Source organism: Oxyura jamaicensis, chromosome Z (assembly GCF_011077185.1).
Source record: "Oxyura jamaicensis isolate SHBP4307 breed ruddy duck chromosome Z, BPBGC_Ojam_1.0, whole genome shotgun sequence".
In the NCBI taxonomy this organism is placed as follows: domain Eukaryota; kingdom Metazoa; phylum Chordata; class Aves; order Anseriformes; family Anatidae; genus Oxyura; species Oxyura jamaicensis.
The window spans coordinates 20,757,360-20,771,349 of record NC_048926.1 but is presented as its reverse complement, the minus strand read 5'-3'; the positions used below and the strand labels follow the sequence as shown (position 1 = coordinate 20,771,349).

General features: G+C 35.9%; 1 protein-coding gene across 1 annotated transcript in view; it reads left to right on the top strand.

Moving 5' to 3' along the window:
• PDE4D (phosphodiesterase 4D) overlaps positions 1–13,990 on the top strand; it is a 651,373-nt gene that overhangs the window by 88,186 nt on the left and 549,197 nt on the right. The window contains exon 2 of the mRNA XM_035310825.1: positions 2,321–2,443. Coding sequence (XP_035166716.1) covers positions 2,402–2,443 — 42 coding nt within the window. The 5' untranslated portion in view covers positions 2,321–2,401. The remainder of the gene's footprint in view (positions 1–2,320; positions 2,444–13,990) is intronic.

The following is a 13,990-nucleotide window of genomic DNA, read 5'->3' as shown; positions in this document are numbered from 1 at the left end:
GATGTTTGACAGTTTCTATTTCAATAGTAATTACTAGGACTTAATAACTAAGATGATGAAATGAAAGTATATATATATATGGTTCTGCTTAAAGTCCACCATGAATAATTTCTGCTTGTGCTATTTCTTATGGTAATGGATTGATCATATCTGTCATGTTCAATGGCAATAAGGTTCGTAGCATCTTGAATAAAAATTTGGGAAGCTTTAAAGATCTGAATGTAGTGGATGATCTGTCTGTATGGGTCACATACCTGCTCAATCAAAATGAACCAAGTTGGCTGCTGGGAGCTCCACTGGGCTAGCTGAATGAGGTGAATGAGATGAAAACTGGGCTTCATCTGTGGTCCCATAAATCTTACGTGATTTGGGTGATTTTTTTTCTAACGCATTACCTTAATAAAATTGGTAAAATTTTTTCTCCCTCCCATCTTTTTTTTTTTTTTTTTTTTTTGTATTTTAAGCACTGCTGGAAAGGATTAAGCAGTGCCTTATCTGACTTTGTATCTGTTTCATTCTGTATCTACACTAAACAGAAAAAGTAATTCTAAGACACCATTTTGTGTATACAGATTTGTATGTAGAGATAGCAAGTAAAAATTTTGTCACCGAAAATTCATTTTCTCTCCATAAAATGTAGATATGTCTTTTATGTACCTTTGCATGTATTCATTTAAGTTTGATATTAGTACAGGAATAATTCATAATAAAATAGTTTTCTGGAAATGCAAATTTTCTTAAGGAAACCTTATAAAAATATCCCACAAATTACGATTTTTTTTTTCAGTGCAGCCTCCACTAATCACCTACTATTTGCTCCCAAGTCTACTGATGCAACTTTTAAAAGGATTTTTCACATACAATCTTTATTACCGATGTGCAGATCCAAAACTCATATTAGTTTTTGCTTCTTTCTGTGAATTAATATAATTAGTTGAAAATTAGATCCTTGTAAAACTGACAGTGACAGTGTGGGTTAATATATATTTAAATATGAAGAAATCTTATCTGTGTCCTCCACAGCTGGCTTTGCTTCTTTGTAATCGGATGCCACCTATGAATAATTAAATACATAAATAATCAAGACATGTTTATTATTTTTTCTGTTTATTTATTTGAAGGAACCGACACTTTAGAAAAGAAAGCAAAAGATCAAGTAGTATGCTGGAGACTTGATCATGCACCATAACGAGTGGGTTTCTTACTAAGGAATGCCAGACTTTTAGATCTGTTGCATGTTCTCCTTTTGGGGAGGGAAACTACAGCTGTATGTGTGTGTATCTGAAGAGTTAATTTTCTGTTGTTGTTGAGGAAGTGGGCTTCAGAAAGTTTCAAAAATGTAGTCATTTTAGAACAGCAAGTTATGCCAGCAACACTGTGCTGGTGTGGATGAAGTCTAACCTACCAAAATATTACATGTAGCTGTATGAGTGGTATCAGTGATGTGCCTGCCCATGAGGAAAATAAGCCATACCTGTAATTTTGCTGGTGTGATTGAGTCTACATTAGGAGATTTTGCTAGAACAGCTCTGTTGGTCAGAAATTGCACTTTATCTCATCTTTGGCTGACAGAGGAGGGGAAAAAATGTGTGCAGAGATACACCTGGCCTCAATGAGAATATAAAGCTTTCAACTGCCTCATCCTAGAGCATATGAATTTCCCTTTAACTCTACTTTTCCATGCTGACTGCTGTGCACTTACCCAGGGGCTGATGAATGCTGCTTTTCAAAGCTGCTGTGCCATGTCATTACCAGTTGCTAAGGCTTATGCTTAGTTATTATTGTAATACAAAGGCCAATTTGTCAAGCTCTGTCACCTATATGGAAGTACCCAGCTGGGGGTTTAAGCATCCTTAGGCACCTGGATTTGAAAAATACTCTAGCTGACCTTCTTCCCCTAGATTTAGCATGTATCTGCTAGTCTAAATAATGTGAAAGTTAACAGATTCCCCTCAGACTGAGTGACTGGCTAAAAATATCTAATAAGGCTTATTTCATTATTACAAACAATATTGCCAATATCTAGTTAATTATCTATGTCAAAAGGCTCTTCCTCAGAAGTCTGTAATCTTCTATAATTTTCTGGGTTTGGCCTGCATTTGTTATTGACTGGAAAACACGCACTGTTCATGGATATGCTTATTGAATGGTTCAGTGTAACTGTACATCTTGTGTGGTTTAGTGGTGTATGAAACATCTGCTCTGTTGGATCTTAGGACTGTTTGCAACTTATATGTACTGTGAAGCAACAGCTTTTGTCTGGATGTGGTACAACTTACAAAGACCTTGATGCTAACTGGATAAATTAATTTGCTTTCAGTATAACAGCTGGTATTGGAATAGCCAAGAGAGAAAACATCTCTGAAACCTGCAGAACACTTCTGATTTAGTCAGAGTCACCATGAACAAGAATACTTGTACTCTCCATGGGAGGAGTAAAAGTGTAAGTAGCTGATCTTATTTTCCTTGCTTCTCTTTTTATTATCAGTATTCCTCCTTAGCACTTAAGTTAGTCTTTCAAATACCCCTTTCTGAGCAGGATAGCAATTGTGATAAGATCTTTGTTTTACCTTGTTCTTGTGTCTGTATCCTAAATGAATATGTATATGTGATACACACAGAGATATAAGATTATTGAATAATAGCATCGTTTTGAGTGATTTTTTTGGAACTGAGACATTCATTTTTGTTAGTGCGTTTTACACCAAGTCATAAAAGTGAGATTTTTCTTGAGTGCGCATTGGAATATAAGCTTACATGCTCCTTACTGAGTATATGTAACATATTCAGTCATAAGTATATGCCCCTGCATCGATTTTGGTATCAAGGAATGCACTTGATTTGATAATGCATCGTAGAAATGTTGTCTGTGCTCCAGGGGAACAATGAGACAATATGTTAACAATATATGCCTAGGTTTGGATGAGGCTTAATTTCTTTTTGTTCTCTGGTCTTTGTGGTGATTTTACCCTTTGTATAATCTATCCCAGTATTCAAGAGTACTGCCCAAATAGGGTTGGATACTTCTGTAGCCTTTTCTGTCTTCCAGACCCTTGTGGAACAATATTAATATGTGATACTGTATACTGATGACTCTGCCTTACAAGCGGAGACAAGAACTGAATGTTCCTTTCTAACATGCTATTGCTATGCTTAAGCTGTTGAATGAATATGCCCCTTTTCCTAATAGTCAAGGACGTTTTATTTAAGTGCTCTGACAACTGTCAATAGGAAAGAAAAGTTAGTGAATGTGAGATACTGCATCTAAAAGGACAGAAGCTACAGATACAGTTCTTTGTTTCCTGAGGCACTCCCAGCTTGTATGTAAAGGAAGTGCTCTTGAGATATATTCCAGATCACACTGGACTGAGCTTTTCAATTCTCTTTTGAGCCTCTTCCATCTTCCCAGTAATGACATTGGGACTGCTGCCTCTGCTTTGTTGCTGCTAATGCCTAAGTATGTCTGCATCATTCTCCCCTTTGTTGCCTCTGCTTCTTCATCCAGTGGGGTTGGTTCTTGGGGTGAGCTTAGTTAAATTTATGCAAAATTGCTCAACTGTATACCTTTTCTCTTGGCTGTAGAAAGTCAGAGCAGACATCTCTGATCAGGTCTGGTGGGGAGCTGCCTGAATCCTGCAGGCTGTATCAGTTTTACCCTCTTTCTGCTGAGAGCCATTGTTCTTTTTGGCTTATACTTACGAATTTGTTAAGTAAATAATAATAATAAAAAAAATCTGTGCAGATAACTTTTTCTTTCCTCTAGCTTTGCTGAATATGCCATCAGTGTATATAAGTATAGCCATGGAAGAGAGTGACAGAACTATGTTAAACGGTGTCACTGTTTGGTGCATGAATCAAATAAATAGCCTCATATGTTTCAATGAACTGAAGGCAGGTACTCAGAGTGCTTAACAAAGCTTCATTATTGCTGTTGTTTGATCTGCTGAGAATTAGGTGAAGTACGCAGCTGTCAAAAAAAAAAAAAAAAAAAAAATACTGCAAAGCTTAACATTTTCACGTTAGTTAGGCTAATGAGATTTGGTCACATTCTGGGGAAAGACCAGCATTGTTTCAGTTTAAGTTAGATGAATGAATTCTGAGCAAATATCTGTTAATTTAAAATACATTATTATTTTAGTACACATGTCCTAGTATAGGACATTTTGTGAGATTTACTTCTAAAACAATAAATATATCAAAACATACCCTGAGACTTTCTTTAACCCACAAAATTTATTTTAGTGTTAAATAATAATACATATTGCTGTCTGAATGTAAATTTGAATAACCACTTTGAAGTTTTTCTTTAAGCCAGGCATATAAAATACTTCCTCTCTTTGTTTTAAATTTAAATTGCAAAATGTATTATTCCTAAGGAATTATTTTAAGCCATTGGTAATGTGCTGTTTAAATAATTCCTTCACTACTGGTAGTAGAGGGATAGTGGTACTCTTAGAACAAAGTGACTTTAGAAAAGTGTATTGTTACACTTGTTGAGTACAGCCCAAGACTTACTATCATATGATGGTTATACCACATCTTCTGACTTCCTACTTATCTGTCAATTTGCATTTGCATTGTTAAAGTTATCCGTGGTTTGTCAAACCAGTCATTTCATCAAAGACTTTCTAGTGAATTAAGGAAGAAATTCTTTAGTGAGCTGAATAATCTTGAAAAGAGAAAAGGACTATAGCTTATGTTTCTTGGGATGTTGTTGCATGGCTTTCAAAGAAGGTTTTGTTTCTAGGAAGCATGACAATCAACATTTTGCTTCAGTAGTTTCAGATATCACTGAACATAATTTGTCTAATACGGAAGATGAACCTGAATGGTGTGTGACCATTTTGATTTTCATTAAATGTAGAACTAACTTTGTGTGTCATGAACCAGCTGAAGCTTAGTTTAACAGCACAGAGCAATACAAACTGCAGAGAGAAAATACATTGTTAGCATTACCAGGTTTTCTGACAGAAAAAAAATAGTTATAACATTGTTGAGTGCTGCTGTAACTTGGAGCTATGATGCTGTATAAATAAAAAAAATAATCTTTGCAAGCACTCTAGTCATTGAAAATACATTGTTAGTATTTTTTTTTATTCTTCTCTAATAGATTTTTATTCCATTGCTTGTACTTCATGTCCTCAGACAGTACAATATGTGTTATCTTGCTAGTCTGCCACCCTCTGCCTGGCTGGTTTGCACAGTATTCCTACTCATTCTTCTGTTGGTAGCCTATGAAATTGCATTTAACTGTGTTTTGTAATAAGGGTTTATACAGTAGTCAGCTCTCTTAGTCTTGCTCACAGTATTCAGTGAGAATGTCTGCATTTACATCCTTTCAGTATATGTATAATATGTCTGTTCACTCCTAGAAAATTTCTTCAGGTAACTTTTGTTTGTTTATATTGTTATGCAATAAATAAATTCCTCCTCTTCTGAAATTTATATTTTTCAATATCTTGAACTACTCAGAATACTCTGTTTTATCACTTTAACTTCCATGACTTACCATCTGGTAATTCTGAAAATACAGCTAAACGTTGTTCTTTCCCCCTAGTCCCTCTAAGTTGATTCTCTTTTTACTTGCAAAGTTACTTCTAGTTGATGTTAGGGATTTTATTTAGTGCTGATCAACTATGGAAGGAGACTTCTTTTTTTTCTTAGTTTGTAATAAAGTGTTAAACTTAATTCCCTGTGTTTTGAAAGGGCTTTATATTATTTTTATAACTGGACAGACAACTCAATATGTTTCTACAGTGTAGGTAGATCCAGATAGCTTTATGAATTTCAATGTAATTTTTACTTTATCAAAAAAGATAATGAAATGCATTATTTATTAGTATTTAAAAAATAAACCTTGGAGCCCATCTTCAGTTGAGTTGACATAGCTTTACTGACCATTCAGTAATATTTTTTCAGTAGTGTATTATAATAACTAGATTTCTAAGGGAGTATAGTGGAGGCATACCAGGTCAGCTGAAGGATAAAAACATCTACTTTCAAGTGATGAGAGTAGTGGTATATGTGGAGGAAAGAATAAAGTCTGAATGTTACACTCTGTGGGTGTTCATCTTGGAACATTGTGTCAGAAGTGAGTCAATTTTGGTGAAATCAGAAAGTCGCTATATTGCAAGAAAATGAACCAACCAAGAGGATATGTTTCGCAACTGGGCCTGCTTAACCTATACTATTTCAACAGCTTCAACCAAAAAGAAAAAGAAGGGGGTGGGAGGTTTGGAGGGGGCAGAAAATAAAATTAGAGCATTTATGGAGCATTTATGTTATTATAAAGAACAAAAGCTGCTGTGTACAGCATTCAACAATGTTTGGTCAGCCTTCTGTCTTCAGAATATCTGTAAAAACCCAGAAGTCTGAGGCAGTTTTGAATTCATAAACATATGTCTCATAAAAGGTGTGTTTTCAACAGCTGTTTCTTGAATTCTGGATAAACTACAGATCACCAGTAGGAGACAAAATGGCTGTCACATCCTGTGATCAAAACTTTAAAAGCAAAGATGGGATCAAATGATGCTGGACCTCAAAGGAGAATGCTCAGAGAAACTGCAGCAAAGCAGCTGTGAGCTTAGCTGTGTGCAGACGCTGAGGAAAAATCTCATCCGAATGCAAAGCAGACATGGAGCACCCACAGAGATGAAATGCAAAGGAAGGCGGAGAGCTATTTGCAAACAACTGACTCACTGAGATGTTTTCATCCAAAGTAGTTAGGGCTAGATTGTCGTAACCCTTGCTAGGGTGCGGGGGAGTGAAGAGGAAGTTAAAAACTTCCTTTATTCCTATGCTCATTTGTGCTTAGATGATGACTCACAGAGATGACAAAACCAAGGGGCTCTTTCTCTGCCACTCTCCGTGTAAGCAAACGATCAGGGAGAGGGAATGTCCTCCGGTTGCTCCTCTGCTCACCAAACAGAAGAGCGATTCAGCAACAGGGTAAGACTCTCCACAGCAAAGAGCAGAATGATGTAGCTCTCCATGGCGTGTGAAGAAACTGCAAATAAATTCATTCCCAGGCCTTTTCTTGTCACATTGCAGTTTTGTCAGGGAGCAATCGTGCTTTAGGACATAGTTCTAAGTAACCAATTCATCAACAGAAATGGGAGAAGCTTGCAGTGTTCCAGAAGCATTTTTTCATGGTAAATTTGTATTACTTTGGAATAAATTGATTTTTCTCTCATTTTCAAAAGTTAGGTCTATTTGTTAGCTGATAAAAGAATATTTAGAAGGAGATTGCTTGGGCCGACCATTCTTTATTAATGGTAAGCAATGACATTAGGTATTCTTTGCCTTCTTCCACCCCTCCATCCATAATACTGTGTTTGCAAAATAAGCAACGGATAGAAAAGTCTAAGGTGGGACATTGCTAAAGGGCGAATTGAAGCCTATTGAGTGCTGCCTCTTTCCTTTAATGTCAGTTACTGTGGGCGAGTGGCAGAATAGACATTATAAGCAGCAGGTTCCCTTAAGCAGAGCTGCAGTAGATGCACAGAAAATGCCTGAAGAGAGAATGACTAATACCTGAAGCAACTTTAACCCTTCCTGCATGTTTTCTAACATTGCTTTTACAGAGGTTAGTAATTTATATCCATGGTGAGAGTGCAGTCTGAGAAAGAATGGTTGGATTTGACTCCAAAAAAAATTAATTCCTTCAATATGCACTATTGATGAAATTGAGTAGTTTTGTATGCATTTACTGCAATGAAATGGGTACTTATGAATTCCTTTTAACTATGGGATTGGTATTTGGAGACAAAGAAAAGGTTCTGTAGCAGGAGGATGCTAGTGTACTCCTGCAAAAGCAATTGCAAATGTGTTGTTTCTCTCCTCCCACTCATTCTGGATTTCTTCCTTACTGTCTTCCACCCTCTCTAGTCTTTCATGGATGTTGCGACCAATGTTTCCAGCCATCCCATTCTCATCAGATCTAAAATCTGTTCTGCATGCTTTTCTTCCTTCTGCCTGCGATATTTCTGACACTAATACACACAATCTTGTCATCATTCTCTCTCTTTTTGTGACTCATCTCCTGGTTCCGCTCCTGCCTACCTTCTTAAGTAAGTTCCAACCTTTTGAAGCGTCTTCTTACTTCCTTATCTTAGTCTCAGGCAATACTTAGAAGTTTGCATCTTACAACTACAAGGTTTGGAACAAGAAAACACTCCCACCTATATGTTAACTGACGTAACAAGCCTAACCTATAACTCAAATGTCATCCATGGTTATGCAGATTTAAAAAATAATCTGTGGGCTAGTAACATTTATTTAGTTTAAACTATATCAACAGAAAATATCTCTTGATGGTTTGAGTGGGTCTGACTGAGAATTTGACAGCTCAGCTACACAAGCAAACTGTTTTCTGGAGTTCTTGCACATTTGTGTCACTGCCATCCCAGTTCTTTCTCTCCCCTAGGATAATCATCCGCATGTGACACTGTATGTTCATAGCAATACAGATTACTTCTATACTTCTGAATATTTCCATCCAGTGCTGGAAATCAGGCTGTCTCTGGGAGGCACAGTAGATTGTTCAGGCCCTGTTCAGGGGTGGGCTGAGGGGCATCAGTCATTCTTATCAGAATAACAACTACAGTTGTGTGTTACTGCCGTTTGGCCAAAACCAGTTCTTATTCTCTGAAAACAGCTCCAGCCTCCTTGCTTTTGCTGTTTGAGGGAAACTGCTCTTACCTCTGTAATCATTTACTACATGGATGGAAATAAAAGTGAACCTGAGGATTCTACTGCTGTACTGTAATAGAGTATACTTGCTTCAAAGAGCACACAATTGAATGTAATACAGAGGAATATATTAGAGAAGAAAGCAATAGATTGGTAACAGAAATGCTTGAGAACATGGAGCAAATTAATTAGACTCAAAAAGACTATAAAGATCAAGACTTATTGCACTTTCTAATGTAGAAGGCTGGTGGTCAGGGGAGGAGTAGAGGATAAGCATGAAGGTGTTGGATATTATAAATAATGCACAGTAGTGTTAGAGATTTGAACAACATGGTCTCTACCTATTTTTTAACCTCTTATTTACTATTTTATCTTTCTAATCCATTACTCAGTGTTTCCACACTGTTTTCTGTTTTTTAAATACAAAAGTGATCTTTCAGGCACTGCAGTTCATGATCCCCTCATCCTTTGAACCCTTCTTTCAGACCAAATTTTGACATGACGCCTTGGAGAAGGCTCACACTGATAGAGTGAAGGGCCCATGGGGGGAATAAGCATGTGGCAGATTCATAGTATATATGGAGAAAAATGCAATATTGTGGTAATTCAATTGTACATTTTTTCCCTACCTATCATCTTTTAATTTTCATTTAAATTCCAGGTTGTTAATGGACAATATTTGTGTCTGTCAGAGTGTCTGCAATGGATAGAACAAGAGCATGATGGATGAGGTTCTTGGCATGCTTGCAATATAAATATTAAACAGTTTTAATAAAAATATACAAATATCAACATACAATGTAACTGCTTGGGTACTAAAGACTGGTAAGAAGCAGTTACATGGAAGGTGTTTCTAGGGGAACAAATATCACAACTGGTGGAAGAATAGTTTGCTAGAGATTTTTGTAGAACATGGAAATATTTTCCTGCAAGTTGTTATGGAAAAGCAGATAATTCCACAGCAAGGATTACTGTTCTTTGGCCACCAGGAGTAACAGGAGATATGAAGAATTTGAAACAGAATGTGTGAAACAGTTGAGTACTATTTAAGTTTCTGAGTAGGCTGACAAGAGCAGTAAATTTCAGAATTAAAACTATCCCTGAACTCATACACTGCTCTCTTGTTACTGGAATTTTACAATTTATATTCTGTTCCTTTGGCAGTGGCTTCAGAAAGAATTGTAATTATATGTGCAAAATGAGCTTTTTTTATCTATGCCGTACACTTTATTTCCTTGAAACACATGTAATATATCTCATCTTGTACATACATGCATGTTTGCACACATTTGCATGCTAGTCTAGAAATAACAGGGTGCTGTGAATATGCATCAGGAAGCCCTTAACTTATGATGAGCTTTCCTTAAATGAATATGTAATTCCTTTATTCAGAAAAAAAAATAATAAAATAATATAGTACTGAAAAGAGTTAATAACAAATGTAACTTTTCTACGAAATGCTAGTTTTCTTCAACTCAGTGACTGAGTACAAGTTTGTTCACAGTAAATGAAGTCTGGTTACCTTACATTGCAAGGTAAGGCTTATTATTGTTATTATAAAGCTACTTGAGACAGAACATGGCAAACTCTCCTGATGACAGCCTATGAACAATACTGTGTGGCCTAAAGCCACTGGGATGTTGCTCCTGGTAGCTTGAAGATGGAAAACCTTGTTACATCTCAGAAAGTGATAATTAGATCTTCAGGTGCTTTCCTGTTTCCCTTAGCCGTGTAGGATTTGTGAAAATCTGATTTGTCCATTTTCCTCCCACCCCTTTTGAATTGACATGATTAAGACAAAAAAAAATCAAATGAAAAAAAAAAAAAAGAAGAAGAAGAAGAAGAAAATGTACTAGTTCTGGGGAAGTTTTGCTTTTCAGTCAATTTCTGTAATGATTATGTGTAGTGAACTTGTTTCTGGAATCTATGTATTATGGATATAATACATAATATGGATATACTGAATTAATAATAATGTCCTCAGTAACACTTCTGTAGAGCTAAAAGTAAAAGGGTCTTTGCCGGGTTTCAAATAATAATTTTTTTCATACATACTGAATATAGTTTGAGAATACAGTTAACAGAAAGAGACAATCAGCATTACCTTTAGCAAAGTCTATGCGATGAGGCGATACAACTGCCACAAGCGATGATCTTGTCTTTAAGCTGAGACTGGGTTAATGTTAATGTTTTGATTTTCAAAATAGGAAAAAAAATATGTATCTAGGATATTTTGATTAAATTTTTGGGTTGTTTGCAGCAGATACTTTGGAGATGCATCTTAAATAACATCCATAAAAGACCAAATGAGACCCCAAGAGGTGTTTGTCCCATGTGGTGTATATTTCTGTTATTTTCATGTTTATTTCTGTATTTTTAATATTTAAATATGCAGAATAACTAGAAATTTTCCAGTTCTTTTTTGTCTCTTCGCAGAACTGATTAAAATTGTTGCTGCCCACTGCCCTTTCAGTGAGTCCTAAAAGAAAAAGGAAAAGTAAAAAGAAAATGTATTAGGGCTCACCTGAAGAAGGCCAATGCTGGAATATCAAACTGACACTTTGCTCTTACAAACTTTGCTCTTACAAACAGAATAAGCACAAGTTACAACTGGTTATGGCATGATTTTTAAAAATAAACTAACGTATTCAGTATTTTTAGCTAAAGAATTGAGAGAGACATCAAATTTTGTATGAGATAAGATATTCTTTCAGCATATATGCTGTGTTTTTTTTCTGATTTATTTTGAAGTACAGAGTCTTGAGAAAACAGTCTTCAAAATGGAAGTGAGCTGTTGAAAATACATAGAAGCAATACTGCCCAATTTTTCTGTTATGTAAATAAATAATTGAGTTTTCTACATATGAAGCTTGAAACTTAAACAAAGACTGTCATACTCTGTTGTCTACATTCTTTTCACTGCATGTGCTTTATAAATAATGTCACTTAATAGCCAACTTCCATCTCTTTCTGGGGCAGAACATTGCATATCATTGATTTCCCAGCAGGGCTCTATATCTACATTACATGACACATGCTGAGACCTAGATATTGCTTAGTAACAATAGTTTCTGAGTGGTAACATAAGAGCAAATGAAATAGGATGGAAGGGGAAGAATTTACACACGGACAGTGAGAAAAAAATAATTAATCAAATGATCATTTATCTACAAGCATCTGCTTCTGGCCCTTCCTGTGGTTGCTTTGCTTCAGGAAATAAAGTACTGGAAGTTTTCTTGGTTCTTTTTTAAACTTCCTTCTTGAAACAATTTTCAGCTCTTGTTAGTCTCCTCATGAGAAACGAGCTCAGCTCAACAGCGCAATCTAGACAGTAAATGCTCAGGTCTCAGGGGTTTTGCAAGGCAGTGTTCAAAATAAAGCAATCATCCCAGTTCAGATACTCTTATTTAATGATATTCTCTTGATAGAACAAATTAGGCTGTCTGTTTTCTTTTCTTTCTTTTTGTGTTTCCATCTCTCAAAATGGCAGCTTCTCTGTCTCTGGAAGGGGTTGTTTTAGGAAAGAAGAAAAAAAAGCTACAAGGGGTTATGAAATGAGGTAAAGCGGTGATTAATGAAGTTTTGTAGAGGCTGTGTGGTTTTCTAATAAGGCCTGAGTTGGGGTCTGTGAAGGTGACTCTAAAAAACCAGCATGGTGTTAAGGTTTGTGATAGGCTGTACTTGGACCTATCTACAAGTACCTCTGTAAGCTGTCCTAGCATCTCACTCTACATGCCACCTAGTAATTCACTCTATTTGCATATTGAACTGGTTTAAAACACCAAAAAACAACCAAACCTGGAGTTTGGAGTCAGCTACAGTCTTCTTCTACCATCTGCATTGTACCACTTTCTTTCCTCACTCTGAATGTTTACCTAATTTTCTTTAAACTGCATTCTCCTCAGGGTAAAAGATAATACTTTTAATAATTTAAATTCTATCTTGCAAGGCTGGAAATCATGTTTATAACAAATGAATACCCACCTGTTGATGAGGGTTAGCAGGTCTGTCACTAAGGAGATGTACTATTGTTTGCCTTAAGCTATTGACCTGTAATCACCATGAAACGGCTATCTAATGTAAACTTGATTCAACCTATTTTTTTTCTCCTCGTGCATTATCAAATGGTACCACATTTTACCAACTGTTAAGCAAAACTAAACTGGTGTAAAGAGGAGAAAAAAGTGATGCCTGTTACTCATTTAGTCACACCTTTACAGTTTTATTTCATTCTGTGCCTTCTGGGATTACTCCAGATTGATGAAAATTGTCAGGTAGTAAAATTATATAAAAATAACTTTTTTTTTTTTTTCTTCCCCTGTTGATAGAATCAAAGGTTATTATAATTGTTACGATTTTGATTGCTACATTAAAGAAATTACTACCTAGATTGATAGGTAACAGGAACACATAGAAAATAATTGGGATGCTCTGACAACTTTTGAACACATCTGTAAGAGCGTTCACAAATACTTCTACTGAAAGTGTTTGTGTTTTCCAAGCTGTCCTATGAGTTTCATTGATTATCTAGTACCCTGAGTAGCAGTGCAGTCCCCGCTAAGCATTTTGTATTTCCTTAATCATGCACTGGATTGGAAGTCTGATCAAAAGTATTGCTATTTTACAAGCACCTGCTATTTGTGTGATTGCTTTTTACTTTTCATCTGCATGTTGGTACAAAGATTTAATTAAAGTCGTTAAAATAACAGACAACAGATGTGATGTCCTCAACAAGAAGTCTGCACTTTGAGATTCCTCTGTTGATTAAAAAAAAAAAACACAACTATGTTTCTGTGATTTTCTTCAATTATTTTGTGTACAGAATTTGGTTAATGACTGTTGTCTTGTACCTTTCCAATAGTAAATAAAATAGGAATTTTCAGCGGTTACCTAACAGCCTTTGCAGAAGGTGTTTTTGAGATGGGAAATTCTTGCCTTTTTCTTTAATCCTACTGGTAGTCTCTTCTTCTGTTCCTTCCATTCCTATTTTGTTGCATTAAATAATACACAGTGGTATGCTCTCAGATGAGTTGTCAGCAGCAGAGGTAGAGACTGGAACCTCTAAAGCTTATATACTGTCACAGCAAGCTCATCAATCTCAAGTTTATTGCACAGTGAATGAAGTGTGACTTGCATAATTCCCTGGGAAAGCAAACTGCCATGTTTTGATTGTTCCAATTACAAGGCTCAATGTGCTAACCGTGGCTGAACATCTTAAATCTTCACCTGTTTTCTTCAACTGTAGGGTTTTATATTTGTAGAGAAGTGTGTGCATATAGAAAAGAGGAAAAAGAAACAG